The sequence below is a fragment of the Cimex lectularius genome, unplaced genomic scaffold (assembly GCF_000648675.2).
Source record: "Cimex lectularius strain Harlan isolate CLEC.00 unplaced genomic scaffold, Clec_2.1 scaffold253, whole genome shotgun sequence".
NCBI lineage: Eukaryota > Metazoa > Arthropoda > Insecta > Hemiptera > Cimicidae > Cimex > Cimex lectularius.
The window spans coordinates 270,516-291,678 of NW_019392814.1; the positions used below are offsets into that span (position 1 = coordinate 270,516).

The 21,163-nt window shown below is 32.2% G+C and overlaps 2 protein-coding genes across 6 annotated transcripts in view; one reads left to right on the forward strand and one right to left on the reverse strand.

The window, feature by feature from the left end:
* LOC106673046 overlaps nt 1-5,744 on the forward strand; it is a 275,216-nt gene extending 269,472 nt beyond the window's left edge. For all 5 annotated transcript variants that reach the window (XM_014404963.2, XM_014404966.2, XM_014404964.2 and 2 more), the window contains 3 exons: nt 1,909-1,977; nt 2,050-3,483; nt 4,201-5,744. In XM_014404963.2, the coding sequence (XP_014260449.1) occupies nt 1,965-1,977; nt 2,050-3,483; nt 4,201-4,964 (2,211 nt within the window). In that variant the 5' untranslated portion in view covers nt 1,909-1,964 and the 3' untranslated portion in view covers nt 4,965-5,744. The remainder of the gene's footprint in view (nt 1-1,908; nt 1,978-2,049; nt 3,484-4,200) is intronic.
* A 5,503-nt stretch (nt 5,745-11,247) lies between these two features.
* On the reverse strand, nt 11,248-20,085 carry LOC106673048. Its single transcript, XM_014404970.2, has 12 exons — nt 19,878-20,085; nt 18,995-19,100; nt 18,810-18,924; nt 16,035-16,083; nt 15,838-15,910; nt 12,691-12,816; nt 12,461-12,611; nt 12,126-12,380; nt 12,002-12,052; nt 11,798-11,832; nt 11,660-11,737; nt 11,248-11,516 (listed from the first exon to the last, which is right to left on the reverse strand). The coding sequence occupies exons 1-12, from the start codon at nt 19,906-19,908 to the stop codon at nt 11,354-11,356; spliced, it is 1,233 nt and encodes a 410-aa protein (XP_014260456.1). The 5' UTR covers nt 19,909-20,085; the 3' UTR covers nt 11,248-11,353.
* Between the last annotated feature and the right edge of the window lie 1,078 nt (nt 20,086-21,163).

A 21,163-nucleotide genomic window follows, 5' to 3' on the forward strand; every position in this document is an offset into this window, starting at 1 on the left:
TTTTTATTATTACTAAAAAAACGGTGATTTCATGTCTGGAGCCTCCGCTTGTATTGTACAAGTATAGGGATTTTCCTGTCATCTGAGATTTCAATCCAGTGGAATTTTTCCCATGTTGCTTGATGGAGTTTACTCACGTTCTAACAAGTTAGAAGTGTTAAAAAATATATATAAGTACGACTTATATTATGTTCGTCCCAGAAACACTGTGATTTATAGTTCTTTAATTGAAATGACGATCCGATTTTTATTACAACCGTTAACTAAGGAAGTGAAATTAATATATTAAATTTCAATTGGCTGACATAAATAATTTACAGCTTCTGGGATGAAGTAACGTCACTTAATTAGCTTTGACCCTAGCGAGTTCCTCTGACACTTCTCACCTAATTTATAATCGGTTCGTACGGCTAGCAAATTCACCAACGCCGTATTCTGTTTACATTCATCCTGTTCCAACATTTCCCCCTTGCTTATTAGGGTGGACAAACCACCACGATTTTAGACCTATCCCACAAAATTAGGTCATGGTTTTTTTTTCAATATTCGTTCCATTGCATTAATTCCAAAATAATTATTTTATTGTTGAAAATAGCCATAACCAATCGAGAGTTTTTAATATGCTATTTGCTAGCATGAAACAAACGACTGTAAATTAACAATACTCGATAATGAAAGTATGCCGTTCGTTTATTTGAATTTGTTTGAAAACTTGTTATAATTATATTTGCGTTTATTAACTAGGCTCAAGTGCTTTGAAGTTTTTCAAGACCCTGACATTTTTTACCATTCTCAAAATGACTTAAACGATAATGGAAGAGGCTCAGGTGTCTCCCGTAACTTAAGATAGTCATTATTAGCTTAAGAGTCCATGAGCTGCTTTTATCCTATTTATCTCCAAGCAAAATACATCTGCTTTCAACGCCTACCAATTATACAACATAAATTAACTCGTTTCACTACTCTGAATTAATTCAAATTATGAATAACCAGCCTAACACAGGCAATTTCTTTTGCCTTGAGTAATAGTGGGTGGTCCGTCAAGTCTTACCTATTTCAATCTGCTCGTTCTTCATTTCCAAATTCAGTGGATGTCTATGTGAACATCTTTCATTTGGTTGATTCTGGTATAATTTTATTTTAACGTGAGCTGGATACACAATTTATTTTTGTGTGACAATTTTAGCGTCATTAATTTGATAGAAATGATAAATAGTGGAGTGAGTGTGTGTTCAATCTTTTTAAAAATATAGTCCCTACTCACAGTTAGTTGTTTTCACTGATACGGATTTCTAGCTTTTAGCTCATCCTCAGGTTGAAAAAATTTACATGCACGTCTCTCGACATGAATTGTAAGAGTAAATTCGCGGATCCCCCGCCAACGCGACGTTCCAATGAGACGCTGGTTTTTAAAGCGCTCAATTTTGAACGTGCGGAAAGCGTGAATTATAACACAAGTCAATATTATATTAATAAATACTGTAAGAAAACAATTATAAATTAGTGATTAATTTAATTGTTTTATTAATTAATAAAAAAATAAATTGATACATTAATAGCTTTTAAAAAAATTGTGTGTTCATTTTATACTCAACCCAGAAAAGTCATCAAATAATTCTTGTTGAATGGATTTAAAAGCGTTGTCAGCATAGTTCATTACTTAAATGTTCATTTATTTATTCTTGCCACTAAATTTGTGATACCTAACCTCAATGAAAGAATATGGGTAAACTGAAGGGAATAACAAAATTCTGAGATAAAAGTGTACACCTTATTAAATAAAGAGACTCCAAATGCACCTATTGGATACACCACAAAATTTTGAAGATATTTTATTGGTTAAACTGTATAACTAGCTTGATTTGTTTAATATCAAATTAGTATATTAATATTTTATCTTTGTTACAGATTGATTTAATAATGACTCTTACTTTTCTATAAAACGGAAGAAATTCACAGCAAACATGTCTCCAATCAGTAAGTTTTAATGTACAGCATTGTTCTTGTGTTGAAGTATATGTAATTCTTACTTTTTTTCTTTTTTTTTAGGTTTTATCGGTTTAGCTACTTTTTTGATTTTTACAACTGAAACTCATTCAACTGCATCTGACTGGACTTCCACTTGTCTAAAATGCAAGTGCAAGTGGGTGTCAGGAAAGAAAACAGCAGACTGCTCTTACTCACATCACACTGCTGTACCTAGCCTAAGTTCTGAAGTGCAACATTTGGATCTAAACGGGAACAAAATCCATAGCTTATCAAGTGACTCTTTCAAATCCGTCGGTTTGGTACATTTGCACAAGTTATACTTAAAAAACTGTGGAATTCAAGAACTTCACAAAGATGCATTCAAAGGCCTGCAGATATTGATTGAACTAGACTTGTCAGAAAACAAAATTCATATCCTTCACCCAGGTACATTCCAGGGTAATTATAGACTAAGAATCATCTACATGAGTAGAAATCCGATCCAAAGGCTAGAAGATGGTCTATTTACAAACCTCACATTTCTTCAGACAGTGGACATGTCTCAATGTCTAATCTCACACATTAGCTCTAAGACATTTGTAAATGTGTCTAATTTGCATACATTTATATTAAATGGAAACCGTTTATCACATATGAAACTTTCAGTTGTTGATAAGCTATATAAATTAAGAAGTTTAGAGCTGAAAAACAATCCTTGGAGATGTGATTGCCATTTGAAAGCATTTCGAGACTGGGTAGTGGATCATAAATTGTACTCACAACCTACATTTTGCCATGAACCTCAAAGCCTCGAAAATAAAATTTGGACTGACATAGAATCAGAAGCATTTGCGTGCAAGCCACAAATTTTGTATCCCAATGTAGGGACTACTGTTGTAGCGGACGGCGATGAAGTTTCTTTAAGTTGTCGAGTAACAGGAAATCCAACACCCGAAGTACACTGGGTTTACAATGCTCGAATAATAACAAACAACACAAGAACAAAATACGGTGATTTGAAATACCTGGTAAGATCAAGTGGAGAAATAAATAGATGGGTAAATGTCACTGTGACCAGAGTCAGACCTCAAGACAGAGGAGAATTTACATGTGTCGCTAAAAGCTTTGGTGGTGTGGATGAAAGAAACATTACTTTAATTGTTAAATCTTCAAATGGAGGCTATATTGGATCTGCAGGCATAGCAAATTCTTGGCCAATTGTAATTGGTCTAACAACAGGGCTGACGGCCGTTTTCCTTATCGTAATCATACTGTGTTGTTGCTGTTGTCGTAAAAGAAAGAACTTACTACCAGGAAAAAAATCTCCCGTCAATGGTGTATCACCTAATGGTGACATAACCCACCATATTGGTGCTGCTGAGCAAGAAAAGAGTTTATTGGCTGTGAACCCTGTTCAGAAGCCTCCCAGGCGATATGAAGTTCAAATATCACCTACTGCTGGCACTGAAATGTCAGAATTAAACAGGAAGCTTCTAGATGATGGATCTGTTATAGGTGAGTTCATTTGATAAAACAGTAATCCAACCAATTTTACCTCACCAATATCTCTCTTATTGATTATATAAAATTATTGCTCAAACATAAATTAACATGTTGACTGCAACACTATTGATACCCTGAAATTGATTGAATGGATTAAAATAAACATAAGTTAGATTTTTTATTAAACTATTCCAATCAATTTTTTTAAAATTTTTTTTGTAGCAAACATTTCGGGGATCAGCTGCTGCCAGCTCCTTTGTCAAACCTTATTACAATAATAAAATAAATAAAGTTAAAAAGTGAAAATTACTGACAAACTTACGTGTATTTATTTTGTTATTGCAATAAGGTCTGATGAGGTAGCTAGCAGCTGAACCCCGAAATGCATAGACAGGAATAAAAAATCAATTGGTTGGAGTAGTTCAATAAATCTAAACTATATTCAATAATACTACTTAGGTAAATGTGGAGCTGGAGAATAAAATAGCAATAGCCAGGGCTATGAGATAAGAAGGATGCCATCACATCATCACAACTGCAGTCAGCATGATAAATTAAGCAAACATAAAGCACCTACATGCAATTAAATTATATTTTTCTCCATATTACCTGCAGAAAGTCATTACCGATCATTTTGGTCTGGGTTCTCAGAGAGGGTACGAAGGCCAACATGATTGGTAATGACAAAATTATCAAGTATATTGGTTCTAACAGTTTCATGTTTTTCAGCTCATAGTATACTTGGAGATGAAGATCGTTCCAGTGAGAGTATTGAAACAACACCACAAAGGCTAAGGGATAAATTAGAATCAGAAACATATCCTCCAGATCTCATCGCTTTTCAAGGACGAGGTCATACTGCATCCCCAGCAGGTAGTTCTACATCGACTGCTCTTGATCCAGCTAGTAGACACACGTTGCATTTAGGTCACCAATCACCTCTACATAGTCCCATTTACAATGGTTTTGGAATGTTACCATATTCAAGATCACAGTCTCCATTTTCTCCAGCTGCACCTATTATATTGCCTTGCCAAGGGTATGTCACCATACCAAGAAGACCTAGAATTCCAAGTTGGTCCTCAGCTCCAACACCATCACTTCTTGAAGATCCATTATCCCCAATAAAAGCTGAACCTGTTTATGACAATTTAGGACCGAGAACGACAGTAGATGGTAGTTCAATTTTATCTCTTAACAAAGCCGGTACTGATACAAACCCTAGAAGGAAAACTCCTTCAATTCCAAGCAGTTTTTCACCATATGAAGAGAAAGAAGGTGGAATTTTAAGGCCATTGCCTTCCCCACTCTCACCCGACGATAAGAGATATTGGCGTAACAGAAGTGGTGACGGCATTTTAAAAAGGGTTGGATCTGCTGACATGCCGATTGAAACCATTTCCAAAGCAAAAGTTGCTCCCAAACCTCCTCCAAAACCAAAAAGCAATGTTCCTCTCTACGAAGATGAGGGTGAAGACGGCACTGAAGTCTGAGAACTACTGAACTGTATAATGTGTTTTTACACATTACTAATGGCGTTCAGTCATGTGTCCATTTTATGGGGTGTAATGCATTTGCCTAATGTGAACTTGCCAAATACTATTTTGAGAAAAGGAAATAAATATATTTTATTTACAAATGACAATGATAACATTGTGACTGTGTGTATAAAATAATAGTTGTGTTGTATCCTCATGTTTACCATTTGTGTACATAGTTGTTTACAGGGTACTGTATTTGTAAAATAGGTATTTACAGCCCTGTCACAAAGTGATATTTTTATTTTTGACTGATGTAAGTGCATAATATATTACTAAATTTATATGTTTATATTTGCTATATGTAATATAATGAAAAAACATTTTTATCAGTGTATTATAGATTATAATTTCATTTTATACATCCACAGGGTATATTGTAATGGAGTGATCAATTTTAGAGATTGGTGTTTCATTAAGACCATTCATTATTCAAAGAGCCAAAATCGCTTTGAATAAATAATAAAATCATTTTCATAACTTTGGATAGTAAATTGAATAAATGTAAAAAAATACCATTGATATAAAAAAGATTGTTTAAAGCTAATCTGAAAAATTAAAATAAATCTGGCCTGCGTGTTTTTTAAATTTTCATTTACTGAATCGTAAAGATGACCATACTCATGCAATTCTTATAGATCCAACAATTTGTTCTAACATTAACTATAATTAATAATTCATTTAATATTATAATATTGTTTAAAGCACTCATTTGGAAAATATTGTTTTTCGATTTATTTTACAGGATTGGAATTTTTGTTTATCAAACTTAAAAAAATTAATAGATTTTAAAGTTACACTCCTAAATTAATTATTCCTTTATACTTTATATTCTTTGTATGTATAAATAAATGTTACAATGTTTTATATATACGATTTCATAAGTGAAAGAAAGTGGTGTGTGGTAAATGTTTGGTCATAAATAAAAAATCAAATGTTAAGGTAATTCTAATTTGTTACTTGTTATGTAATAGAATAGTATTAAAAATGTGTTTTTACATAAAATCCCAATTGATACATTTCTTTATTATAATCCCACGTTTTAACACAGAAGACCAATAAAATTGTCGAGTGTTTTAGTAAGAACTTTTCTTGGTAACAATTGCCTGGGTATAATTATTAAGATTTAGGAACATAAACCTTATGACCATTAAAAACTCAAGAAATCATGAGCTATTTAATCTATGTCTTCCCTATCTATCTACATTGAATATTTAACTTTCATTGCCCGTTTTGCTTCTTTTGTTTTTCTTCCAAACATAAGATGCACACACTGCTAGAGTTTATGCTATTTTACCAACTATGCACAAAATTCCAAATTTTTATATAAATAGATAAATTGTATTGGGTACATCGATGCATTATAAGATTGCTGTAAATTGTATTGTACCCAAATTATAATATATACCCTCTGTGCCTTATTTTAGAAATTTATAATAAATTATATTATGTAAATATTATATAAATAACCATAACATTTTTTTTTATGTGTAAGATTATATTATATTTTTCGCTATTGCTTTATTGTTTATATTTTATTAAAGGGACCACTGAGTTTTAATTTTTTATTTTCAATTAATTTATCATCTTTCATGACTTAAAACTCATAATTTTTTATTTGATATATTTATTCCAGTTTTTACAGTGGGAATCCTGCTACAGTATGTATTCTAAAGTACAATAAATTAAAACCATTGATTATATTCTTATAATCAAATCATTACTAATGTGATCCAGGTTGTAATGTGGCATTTTTTTTAAATTATAACTGTATTCTGTTAATAACAATAACTCTGAAAATGAACTATTTTTGTGATTTGATAAACTTGTCTAATGATGTTATTTTAATTTGGGCTTCCAATGCAAGTATTTTCCATAACCCCTAAAATGTCCTTATCCTATGGTATTTCAGACATGTGTGTGTGTTTGTTTATATGTGTATATATATATATACACAAACACATGCAAGCATATATATTTCAAATGTATATTATATTAGATTGATATAACAATTATATATTGTGTATGCATATAAATAAAAAATGTATTGATATTAAAATATTGCTTGTTAATATTACTTAAAGTTTACAACATGCAATTTTTATGTGTGAATACACATAACAAAACCACACGCTTACAGCTTGTTGGCGGTATCAATTTAGTGCTATGCTGTAGAATAGTAACTATGTATTTCTAAGCTTTTGAGACTGAAGATATATGTAGTTATAAGTTTCCTTTAGTTTATCAAAGGATTATGGCTAAATTTATTAAAATTGTTTTATGAAGTTATAATGTTATGAAATTGTTAGTTTCCTGTATTCTAAGAATAATACAAAATCTTTAATTTATTTTTTAAAAAATCCATGAGGTTCCTGTAAAATAATTTAGCATGATCCTCTGATAAAAAATAAAATAAAACAACTATATTTGGATTATTATAACAATTATGTTATGTAAGATATAAACAACATTCATTTTTTTAGAAGCACTATTAACAATAATGACAAAAACAGGAACTTTAATCATTTTAATTAAATGTTAATTATTATTATTACATATAATATATTATATACACTAATATATTATATATATTATACCACAGTTCAGTCAGTATACATGTAAATAATAGATTAAATGTGTATAAAATACATGTGCTGTTTAAGCTCTAAAATAAAATAAGTTTAATTAAAGTTGATTTCTTTATTCCTTTTCCTATAATAAATTATGCTTGTCTGGGTTAACTGAGTCAAGAACATATCTTACTTATTATATTATTAATAATATAATAAGTATATTATACTACTTACTTACTATACTTATACTACTTACTACTTACTTATTATATTATATTATTATTAATTATTTATATCTTACTTTGTTTTATTTTAAAGTTCCACTATATTTTTTTACCCTATTTTCTTTCTCACTTTTAAATACACTCATTAAAAAATAAAATCTCTGCACATCTGCTGGTTTGCCCAAAATATGAGTTCCGAATTTCTTATTTTAAGTCATTAGGTAAAAACACATTATTTGTAAAGCTTAATATATATTTTAAAAGCTTTTGAATGTTAAAAAATTTTGAATAAGCTAATCAAGAGACAAAAAAAGTTTTCAAACACCTAGACAAACTGTTTTTTTTCCAGAGTTTACATCTACAGCCTGATTCTTTGTTTACTTTGCAATATTATCTTAGTAGCAAGCATGTTTTGCTTAGTTAGTACTATATTAGCCTTCAATTTGGAAATACCATGGTCCACTTGGGAAGTCAGTGTTGATTGTATAACGGAAGAAAATCATTTTGTGACACCACGCGTGCCGTTCTCAAAGAAATGACCACCACCCATCAAAAGTACCCCCACCCCAGTTGCAGGCCTCTATCAGGATTATATTATTTCAGTACAAATACGCTTCAAACAGTATGAAATACTATTAAAATACAAGGCAAAGACATGTATGAACACATTCCCAGGAAGAAGCCCTATATAAGCAAGAAGAACAGGGGAAAAACTGCCTGCAGTTTGCTAAAGAGTATTTAAGTAAGCCTGATGTATTTTGGGAGACTGTTATTTTCATTGACAAGGGCAAATTTAATGTCTTATGTTCAGATGAACGAAATAAAGTGTGGTGTAAGCCAGGGGAACACTTGAAATTAAATAATACACCACTCACAGTTAACCATGGGGACTGAGGGGTGCTTGTTTGGGGCTGCATGAGCTATAGAGGAGTTGGCAATTTACACATAATCGACGGAATCATGGACCAACATATCTACATTGTTCTAAAACAGAATTTAAAGGAAAGCGCTATTAAATTGGGTTAAAAGGACTTTCCATTTTCAACAAGATGACCCCAAACACAGGGCTCAGAAAACTCAAGAATGGCTCCTATTTAATGCACCTTGACAGCTCTGGACACGACCTCAATCGCTTGATTTAAACTCTATTGAGCACTTGCTGTAAAGCAGCTAAACAAAAGAAGATAGAAAACAAAAACCATCTAAAAGAAGAGATTTTACAGGAGTGGGCTAATACATCCCTGAACGTGACAAAAAAACTAGTTCTATCAATGAAAAAACATTTAGAGCAGCGATAATAAAAAGTAGGGGGGGTGTCAGTAAAGAAAAAAATGAAAAATAATGAGTTCAGTGACTTATATTGCTTGAAACGTATGACTCTATATGTAAATTGTTGTTTAATTATGTATTTTATATTATTATATATTATATGGCTTTTGTTATTGAAAGTCATAGTTGCAAGACATTGTGTTGTTACTCAATTTAGCCTACATTTTTTTAATTTAAAAGGTTTGCTTTTATTTCACTGAAGGTGTTTGGAGACGTTTTTACTGAGTGTATATATGAAAATTTTTAGTTCAAGAATAATGACAAGTTGCAATGAACTGTACTAAATGCAATAATTTATATAAATTCTCCTAGTTTTGTTTATATTAAGTTACAAAATACAAAATAGTGAATAAGCCTAGAATGCACAGACTACTTTAATATTGAACATTCGTTGTAGATGCAAAGAATAGAAGAAGGGTTAAAGAAGGTTAAATTAATTTTATGGTAAGTAAAAGTTACTTTCCAAACCAGGGTATTTTATTTATTTCTTTTTAAGAAGGTTTACAACAGTAGAGGTCATAACACCCGGAATTTTGGTTAAACCAATTTTTAAGTAGCTGGAACCCTTTAGCAGGCATATAAACAATATTCATTGTTAAAATATAAATAAATATATAAATTATATTAGAACTACTTAGAGCCAGAGGGCTTGAGTTAAGAAAATGGTGTTTAAATTACACTCCTCTCCCCGAAAACTTAGTCGGTTCATGCAATAAACCATTTTCAGCTCATGAAACATCAAAGAGGAAACAAGCAGTGCAAAAGATAACCCTAGATCTGAATTGGTTCCCTTAGAAGATTCTCTTTGCTTCCAAATAAATTTAAGACACAAGGTACCTGACATAAAATGCTACGTTTGTCAGGAATAGCAAAGATATTTGATTCTGCAGGATTAATTGGGGTAGTAGTAATTGCAAAACAATTTATGCAAAGGTTATGGTTGTTTGAATTGAGTTGGAATGAAATCATACTTCAGATTTTTGCGGTTATTCTCAAGAAGCATACTGTGCTGCTTTTTGTCCTCACAACAGGCAAGCCTATTATGAAGGAATTTATTTACTAAACTAACATGTGTCACATAAAGTATAATGTGTATAATGTACAAACAGAATAGAGTTATTTAAATTAGGAATCAAAACATACCCAAATTTGGAGTAAATGGTGAAAATATTAGTATGTTAAAACTAAAATTATCTTAGTAACAAAAATAATGTGAATATTTACAAAATTATTAATAATCAAAATTAGAAAATGAAGAACCGATCGACGTACATTACCAGTCACCAACTGCGAAATACATTACAAAGATTCTATAAGTGGCTCTGAATCATTGGCTTTGAAAAAAGCTATAATTAAAGAATACACATCCCTGATTCGAAACAAGACATGTACTATATGTGGCAGACCCAAAGATCCACAAGTGATCGACTGTCAAATGGTATACTAAGAAATAAAAGTTCGCCGGATGGAAAAACTAATGTGAAAAATGCTAGATTAGTCGCGAAAGGGTACGATCATCGCCCCGGCATAGATTTTGACGAGACCTTCGCACCAGTCATCCGTTTAAGTACTGTCAGAACGTTGGCAGTATTGACGACCTATGGTCAGACACATCTGTGGTAGATTGTTGGAGGCTACTGCAAAGTCTGATGCAACAATTTTGGCGGGGGTTGAGAGATTACTTGAACAGTGCAGAACCAATCCAAATGGTGCCTCATTTGTTGAAAGAAGCATTGGTGTTGGTGAAGTTGACAACCATCCACCCTTAAAATGGCATTTTGCAAGGATTGTGGAACTTCAGCCTGGTATAGATGGAAGACTTCGAGTAATAAAGGATGTACTTGGTAAAATAAACAGTGTTCATTTCAAACAAGAGGAAATCCTAATTTTCATATACTATGGACTTTACAGTGATGAGTCGCTGTGTCAACAGTCCAACCATTGAAGCCACTGACAATCAGTAAGATTAAAGGTAAACAAGCCATCTATTGGTCATGCTATTAATTTCATGGTTTTTGTTATAATTATAAAAGTAAGTAGTAAACACCTTTCAAATATTAAATAATATTTATTGTAATATATTGATATACTTAAATTTAAATATGAAACAAATTTAACAAAATAAATTAATATAAAAGTGTACAATTTTTTATAAGCAAATTTTATCTCATTACCATGAGATGAGAGTTTTTAACATTGTCAAATTTGTTAGAAGTGCTCATGTTGGTGGTATTCCACAGTAGACAAATTTGACCATAGGAAAATTACCTATTTCTCTTAAAATCGATGCTGGGATGAACTGCTTCAAAAAGTACAATGATGCTACAACAAACGTGAGTATAAAACCGAACAATTTTAGAAGGCAAGTAATCCCACAGTTCCTGAAATGAACCAGGCTTTGGTAAATTAATTATGCAGCATACAATGAAAAGGAGTAAGTGTAATACTCTAGGTTTCATTATTAATTTATGGTAACCATTAAAAAAATATACTAAGTTCAAAAAAAATTATTGATAATTTATACTTTTTATTAAATACTGTCATTAAATCAGTCTGGGTGGAAGTTGATGTACCATCCGAACTTCTTCCAATCTTATGACTTCTACAACAAAAATTCATAAATAACTGTTAATAATGCTAAGTTTAGGAATGTTTTCATTACCTGTTTGTTTTGATTTGGCATTTTCCTTCATCGTCCTGTTAAATAAATTGGAAACAAAAATTTTTAATAAAATATAACACTAAGTTTTATTAAGTATTTACCAATTTTAAATGCAAACAGTTACATATTAAAGTTTTTGTAAAGTTAATGGTACATACAAATTTTTTAATCTGTGAATAGTAACCATTTAAAAAATATACTTACATAAGATACTTCCAACAATTCTTGCTTCAAATTTACTCCATACATACCCCCCTGAAATATTCTTTATTAAACAAACTTTTTCTTTTTTTAATACATTTAATTATGATAATAGACTCCATGCTACCATTTGTAAATCATGCACATGTTTCATGTTATTAATAACTGAGCTAAGCTCTTTAACTTTTTCCTTTAGTGTTTTGATTTCCACGTTAGACTTATCTTCTACAAACAAGGCTTGTTCTAACAATTCGTGTTCTTCCTGGGATCGCAAAAACAGTGTTTCTAAATTATCAAGTCGGGCCACTAAATTTTCATTTATTTTTGTCTGGGCATTTAGTTGTTTGGTTTTGTTTGCCATAGCAAGAGATAATTCCTCATTCTGAAAAAGGACATCAAATCTTTCATAATTAAAAATGACAGAAAGCTGTTAAGGATTTAAAAATTAAAAAGTTAACAAGCCTGTTTGACCAGTTCCTTCGATTCTTCGTACAGAAGTTGACGTTCATATTTAAACTGCCTTTTTTCTTCATTGAATTTTTCCTTTAGATTTTTCAGTGCTTCATTTAGTTGAAAATTTTGTTGATAATGTTCTTGAACTTCTTCTAGAGAACTTAAGAATAAAAACATATTCAAATTGCATCTAATGAATAATAACAAACAATGTTTTTTTAAATTTAATTATTACTTACTGTTTCAATCTCTCAGATAATTCACAATTTTTCTTTTCAGAAATTTTACACTGCCTTTCAAGTTGCTGAATTTGTGATTCATATTCAGTGACATATGATTCACTTCTTGTTAAACAATCCCCAAGCCTGAAGCCCATTGAAGAGTAAATTAAAATTTGAAACATGGTAAAGTATGAAAGATTGTAGTCTGATCAGCTTTGATAATCCAGGTTACCTATTCATGCTGGTTTGTCTTTGTTTTGGCATTTCACCATATTCATTACTGTTACAAGTTTTTAAAATGCGAAGAGAAGAAAGGAATGTAGACAAAGAAACCAGTGAAGAGTGCAAACATGGCAAAATATGTTGGACAGGCATGTCATTTAGCCATTGAGAATAGGCAGTCCAGGAAGATCAGGGACTGTGGTAAAATATTAATTTAAATTAAATTAGGGGAAATTAAGAAAAAATCACATTGGGTTGTAAAATAAGGCTGTAGGGTTTTTAATGGTAAATTTAATGGACTTAAGTGAATTAAAAAGTTTACCTCATTAAGCCTGGAAAAGTAAAATCTGAAGGGGCAATGTCAAACCAATTTGGTACGTAGGGTCCCAGTCAAGTTCCAACTATTTTTGGCACGTCTGCAAAAGACATGGGGGACCAGTGTTATCTGGGTGGAAAATAATACCCCTTTAATTCTCTTTTTAATTTTTGGTCAATTGCTGACTTTAATCACTCCAATTGTGAGCCATATAAAGTACAATTAATGATTTGATTTGGGCAGAGGAAGCTCATAAGCCTTCAAATCTCACCAAATGGACAAAACCACCTTGGGATGTGATCCGATTTTCCCCAGGATTTTCCTCTCTGAGTATTGCTGTCAAGGACCAATTTTTCATCCCCAGTTATCGAAAAAAAAAAAAAAAAGTAAATTTATGAAATTAATAAAAAAATTGTGTGTGAAGGTGAAGCATGAGAGAAAGGGAAATGGTATGGAGGTCAGAGGTGAGGCATCATCTGGGGTTCGTAAATTAAAAATTATTGAGAGGATTGTGGACCAATATGAGACATGACATTTTTAGAAAAAAATTAAGCCCAGTGCCACAGAAATTTGGACTTCTTGTGAATTTTGTTTCCCAACAAGATAATAATATATCTGAAACATAGTGCTAAGAAAACGAGTAGTTATTGTACAAACGCTACCTGCCAACTGAAAACACCGCCACAATCACTCGGATCTTAATCCTACTCTCTGGGAAGAAATGAAGAGAAGTCGTGGCATATAAAATAAACATCACCTGACTGAAGCTGTCAAAGAAGAATGAGAAAATATTGGTTCTGACTTAACCAAAAAATTAGTATTTTTGCTGAAAAATCGACTTCATGAAGCTTAAATGTAAGGGTGTCCCTTCACATATTAATTAATTTTGTTGCAAGTTTTGTATTGTATACAACTTTTTTGTTACAGAAATGATGAATGATGGGGTGAGGGCGGTGTTCAATCCTTTTTAAAAAGGATTTTTTGTTACATGTTTTCATTAATTATAAGTGTTATGTTATTACTTTGGTTTTAAGAACAATTAGAAAAAAGCTTTTGCATGCAAATTAGATAAAAATTTATTGTTTAACATTATATAAAAATTATTTTCCGAACACTTTTTTTTAATCATTAATTTAAACATCACATTCAATATGTACTGAAACTGTATGCAAACTTTTCTTACTAACTGTTAGTAAAAGAAAAAAAGAAAATATTACAACTTTAATTGACATGTAGCAAATATTTTGAGAGACAACAATAATATCTACAAATAAATGATAATGAAATTCCAAAATCTATCTGTCCTAAATATACTTCGAGAAATAGAAAGGTCAGAAGGATCACAAATGGTATAATGTTTGTTAACATGCAATCTTCTCAATAGCAACTGTCAATTGTCAATTTACAACAAACTACAACACACAAAATGTATTAATTTTTTAAATTCACTATATCAATTGGATAACACAAACACACTTGTGATGAAGGGCTCGAGCGAGCATGAGCTGTGGGTGCTCTGAGCTCCTCTACTTTAGGCCCATCAAGCCTTTGGATTGGGTGAGTCAGGTTGCTCTGCCTGACAGGTAAGCACCCACCACTTTACAATAACTCTGTAGAGGGACGTTTAGGAAAAGCACTATAATTCAGGTACAATCTTCAAGTCCCTTTATAATTTAATTATGATTTAAATAAGGCTACATATCATTCCATCCCTGACTATGCATGAACCCCCTAATTCTTACTTATAAACTAATACACAAATCAATTCAATGAAACTCTATCGCGCTTGTAACTAACAATTCTTGATCCCTGTTTATAATCTAAATAAACATACTAACTTAGTTCTTTATTGTCCCTATTCCTACTCATAATTTACACAACTTAATTGTTAAACTATTTCGATCCCTACTTATAAATTAAATAAATACACCAAAGCTTTCTAATAAATCTCTATCCCTATCTCCTGGTTGACTCCTACTGCCTGCGACAGCCCGATCATGGCAACTCTACTCCGATGGATTACTCTGACTGCCTCCTCTCTACACCAGCTTCTTGACTGTTTCCTAGTTCTTTTGGGATTGTATTTAAGCCAATCAGTTGGGTTGGAGGTGGGGAACCCGTCAAGCTTAACAAATACTGTTAGGCTTCTTTGTGACCCGATTGCCCGTTTTTCTTCCCCAGTTTGTAGAGCTTTTCCAGGTGAATCCAGGCATTAGATAATCCTAGGGGTTGAGCAATAAGGCCACTTGTCAGCACAACAGTAAATATTATCATGGCGATTGCCCAGGAATGACTCATATTTCTCAGTCAACACCCAGGTGTTATTATTTTGCCAGCTTTGTCTAGCTGTGTCTGGTGTTTTCGTGAAAGACTAGGTCGGCTCCAAGGATTCGAGGGCACTTCCGATGGCCCACTCTTACACAATACACTTTTCCAACAATTAGCCAAAATATTCTTACTTCCAATCGTAATGTTTACAATGTATTTTAACTCCTAATAAAATCTGTTTAAGATTCCTTTTTGGATTATTAAATTCAAATTCAATATTAAATTCAACACGATTGTTATGTCGAGCTAATTATAAAAGTTTTCAGTACTCTATGAATATAATAATTAAAATTTCTTACACTCTCCACAAGTTAGATTTATTTTCCAAAGATGACAAAGAATTGTAAGGAATGCTTGACACATTTTGTTTTTCTGTTAACAGAACGAAATTAATACGAAATTGAAATATGCCTTTTATTGCATCATATATTTTAAATAACTATTGATGTTATTAATAATACTAACTGTTATTATTATTATTTAATAAATAACATACCATCATTTCCTGTGATACTGGTGACTAGTTGATGTGTAACCGTATGAGCCTGAAACAGAGAAAAGCATCAAAATCCAATTTTAACATTTATTTATAAAGTCAATTTCGCCGTGAAAAATGGATATTTCAGATTTGATGTAGGCGAATTCTGGAAGTTGTGAGTTCAGATGTAGCAGGTCCGTTTAACCCTTAACTTATGATAACTACAAATATTATGCAACTTTTATAGATCATTATTCACATTCTACATATGTTTACCTACTAAAAAGAAAATAAGAAGTATATGATAAATTTAGGGAATATCATGCAGAAGTCTCCGCACGTTTTCATTTTAAAAAAAATCATATTTTCGTTGTGATAAGGGAGGAGAATATGTCTCAAACTCATTTATTCAGTACTGTAAGGAACATGGCATGGTATCACATATGACCAGATGCATTACAATTCACTCAGATTTAAATAAGGAATTATCGGGAGAAGCCGTACGAACGTCACTATATACAATTAACAGACTTATTATAAAAGCAAATGGGAAGATACCAGGTGAAGTTTGGTTCAATGGGCCAGTCAACCTAGAAAAAATGAGAGTATTTGGAAGTCGGGCTTTTGCACATATACCCAAGGAGGATCAAGACAGAAAATTATTAGAAAGGTGTAAACAGCTTATAGTTATTGATTATGGGATCCTGATGAGCGCAAAGTAATTACTGCTTGTTTTGTAAAATTTGATGAATCACAAAATCGACCTATCATTAATACTGAGGAAGTTAAAGTAATAGTTTCTGCAAAAGAGGACCTTTACCCTATTATTATTTGGACATATATATATTTTTGGAATGGATACCAGGGACTGGAGGAGTTACCTCCTGAGCACTGCAGCTGAGCTGTACAGCTTATTGTACTTTATCCCTGGCTCCATTTTTTTTTTTTTGGGGGGGGGGCTCATAACACAAATGTGAACTTGAGACCCCGTTGTGCCGGTGTTCTTCCATCAAAGAAACTCATTTTTGAAGGGGGTTGGGACCAAATTCAGGGTCGCTGAGATCCAATCCCACCCCTTCCATTGATGAGTGCCGTGTCAATTTCTTTCAATTGCGGCCACCGGTCCCCTTAGGCTTCAGAAAAGTCCAGAGGCGATGGTGGGGATCGAACCCACGACCGCGGGCTCTACTAGCCGAGAGTCTAGCGCCTTAACCACTCGGCTACCGCGGCCCCCCTTTACTTAAAAATAAAACAAACATTTTTTTGTCTTCTTCTTTTCTTTTTGTTTCCATTGCAATATAAAATGAATGGGGAGGAAAGTTGAAACTACCTGCGAGCTGGTACGGACTGATCAACCCAAAAAGTAAAGTTTTTCAAATCTTATTTTTCCGATCCATACTTCGACACCTATGAAAATGAAGTACTGTTTAATATTGAGGTTAAATATAACAAAAGTGAACAATTTTGGAGAGTTTTACTGTAATTTTGATCAGTACTGGCAAGCTTTCTTTCTTGTACTCCAGGATACCCACTTCCCCAAAATTAACAAGTTTAGTCACTTGTATTACTATGTATATTGACTCAGAAGAGGACTCATTAATGATGTTAAAAAACAAAATTCCATTCATACATATTGTTATATTGTATACATTCAGTATAAGTTCAACAACTGCAGTCCAAGTGGTAGAATTGTGTAGTAAACAGCAAAAAGATTTAATCATTATTCAAAAAACTATTTAACTAGTTTTATTTATTCCCCCCTTTTTTATTATGTACAAACACCCAGTTTCCTTCAGAAATAGGAAATAGAGAATAGGGGGCCCTAAGGGTCACTGCCAGGTTTGAACACACTTCTTATATCAGACAGCATCTCATTTTGCTCCCTATGTGGAGCCATGCTGGACATATACATGGACTTCAGCCCAAAATGAAATGTGTGCGTCATTAATCGGGTGAGGATGACCCTTCTTCTTCTTCCACAGATTCTGTGGGGTCAACCTACCAATCATGCTCCTGACAAGCAAGACCTTCTCGATTGACCCAGTCCACTGCCACTGTTCCCTTACCATATTCTTTATTGTATGTTTAGCATCTGTGGATCAGATCAGAAAAGTGAAGTCTGGAGTGTGAGCCGCAACTCGCTGCCATGCTCGAGCACAATTCTCATATCGGGTGGCATCCCCTCACTCCCTATATGGAGCCAAAGAATGACACTGCAGGTGCTATAATACACTTGCATACACTTCTGCATTGTGAAATGTATGTACAAATTTAAAAAACAAAACAACATAAATAAAATAAAATAAAATGCAAAAATAAACATCTAATTACATTAATATTATAATTATGTTTTACTTTAAATTAAGTATTAAATTGCCATGTAAAAAAGATGACCAAGGTGGCTGAGTGATTAAGGTGTCCGAATCATATTTGCCACACCGTTCTCAGTTCAAATCCCGGCATAGCCTGTCAGGAACCGTGATGTCACCTGAACCTATCATTCTTGTAATTGAGTAGTGTTTGATTTAGAATAAAGAGTTGATTACAAAAGTCATTTTCTTGATCTTCCTTTGTAATAAATTATTAGCAATTAACTTACACCCATGACTTTTTAATTGAACTTAATTTGCAACAAGTACAGTAAAGTAGTTTGTCCCCTCATCTGCGACACCCAAAGGTTGGTTGGATGTTAAGCCCTTCTGTATGACAACTTTATTACTTAATTTATAGAATTTAAGAACAATTTTTTAATAATGACAATGATTGCTTGAAATATATTTATAAATTACTAACCATGCCATTTGATGAGTATATGAATTCTGATAATTGCTTGCAAAAATCTTCCTTTGACATTTTTTCATTTTTTCCCAACGGATCAATGGAATCCATAATCAACTTTTTTACCTCCCTTAAAAATGAATGGATTATAAATAATTAAATAAATATTTTATCTGATAAAAAATGTAATTGAACATTACCTGAACTCTGAAGTGTCATTCTTAAATGGAATTAACCGTTCAATTAATATGTCAGGACTTGCCAGATTATTTTCATCCTTTACATCGTAAAAAGATTCCTCAATTTCTAAATAAATTTCATCTAATTAATTCAAACATTTCATACACATTTGCACATGCACACAGACTCGCAATCTGTATGCGCTTAATCTTCTATACTTGTTGATTCACAAAGTCACATTATCACAGACATGATGATTATATTCACCCAGAGAATAATTTAATTTTTAAATTAATTATCAATAAATTGAAATGTTATTGTCTTTATACCTGACTAACATATGCATGGTAATTAATCTAAGTACCAAGTTCATGAATTCGAAATTTTAAAAATGTGTGGTGATTAGTGACCGTTAATCGATAATTATTCAGAAATCGAGAGATGCGGTATGGTGTGATGTAGGTTTCAGAAAAACATTTTCTTTATCGTGCCAACGTTTCGATCTTTATTGAGATCATCTTCAGGGCCTGGGATTTACAAACACTGTTTACATTTAACAAGTACATTTAGGATGTGGAAAAGTGAATTTATACAATGCAAAATATATATATTTTTTATATATTCAATCAAAGTATTTCTACTCACTCAAAGTGTTTGTCTTCTGTGTAATTATGCCATTCTTGCGTGTCGTGTTGAGAGTGCCTGGGAAGATATATACACAGAAGACAAATACTTTGAGCCCTGAAGATGATCTCAATAAAGATCGAAACGTTGGCACGATAAAGAAAATGTTTTTCTGAAACCTAATCACACGAGACCCCATCTCACGATTTCTGAATAATTTAAAAAAATATTAATATTAATAGTTTACTTTTAATTGTATTATAAAGTGAAATAGTATACCTGAAATCAAACTAGTTTCCAAATTATCCATATTACAGGTGATGAGCTTTCAGAGTTCTGATGAACTAGCCTGATGATTTTCGTAAACAATTACTTATTTAGGATTAAAATGATAATGTAAGACCTAATCCTCCAGAAATATATTTAATACCGATCTGACAATTTGATAGGATACTGAAAATTTAAAACTGTTACACTTCAGGGAAAAGTAAATACATGCAATTCTTCCCAAAAGGTTGTGTATTATTTACTTGATGACTATTTCCTATTATGTATTGAGTCTCAGCTATTAATTCTTGTATCAATCAATCATATTATTTATTGCAATCAGTTTACACAATTGCAATTTAAACTCAAAATAATTATTATTAAATAAAAAATAATAATTAAAAAATGATCTGATTACTTATTAAATATTGTTAATATTATTTCCTTGTTCTTTCTTCCTTTTGTCTGGAATTTGTACAAGCGAGTTTATGTTCAAATTGAGGGACAATGGATACTTGTTGTTTCGCTAACGATGCTCTTTTACTACACACATTTATGAATATAAATACATTTTCACTAAACAGTGAAAAGATGTAACCCCAAACTTAGTATATATACAACATTAAGGTTACCTGCAATAAATAAATAAAATATCTACATACAGACTTACCCCAGTTTCCTCCAGAAATCGAAATAGGAGACCCAAAGACTCACTGCCATTCTTGAGGACACTTCTCATATCGGATGGCATTAGACAAAGAGTATATTTTTAAAACTTGTTACAGAACAGGAACCAAAATATATATTCAACAATCTTAGAAAATCTAACGTAGTTGATTTTTTTAGGCATGTGGGTGCCTAAAATTAGTTATTAATTTGTTTTCTTGAATTCTCTGAAGAACTGATGGTGATGATGATGATGGATATTAAGAAGCAAGGTCATCACTGCAGCCTTTGGACTTATTGTACCTCCCTAAATCTAGTTCAGTGCATCGACTTAATCCTTCTTCTCAGAAGTGGTCATTGACTGTTGTTGCTACAATTTCTCTCCCTGGTTTTTCTTAGGTTATGTAGGTCCATTGAGCCACATTTGTAGATGATATGGGTGGCTTATGTAGATGTTTTATCAGATCAGATCATTGACTGGTTAAAGTCCAGTACTATCACTCCTCTGAGTCTGACCCTCTCCAATTGTGCTGTGGGTTTGCCAGTCTTGGTGAGGGTTGTTTTAGCATAAGTTTAATGTGTTTAGTGCTCCAAAGTTTACCCACTTCTCCTTTTGTTTTATTTGGTTCCGA

What these genes read in the sequence shown, in the direction of transcription:
- LOC106673048 (XM_014404970.2), bottom strand. Translation starts at nt 19,908, where the DNA reads ATGGATAATTTGGAAACTAGTTTGATTTCAG. An exon ending in CAGTATCACAGGAAATGATG is followed by an intron (nt 15,911 to 16,034) that starts GTATGTTATTTA and finishes TTCTGTTAACAG; the next exon opens with AAAAACAAAATGTGTCAAGC. An exon ending in TTATCTGAGAGATTGAAACA is followed by an intron (nt 12,612 to 12,690) that starts GTAAGTAATAAT and finishes TTTATTCTTAAG; the next exon opens with TTCTCTAGAAGAAGTTCAAG.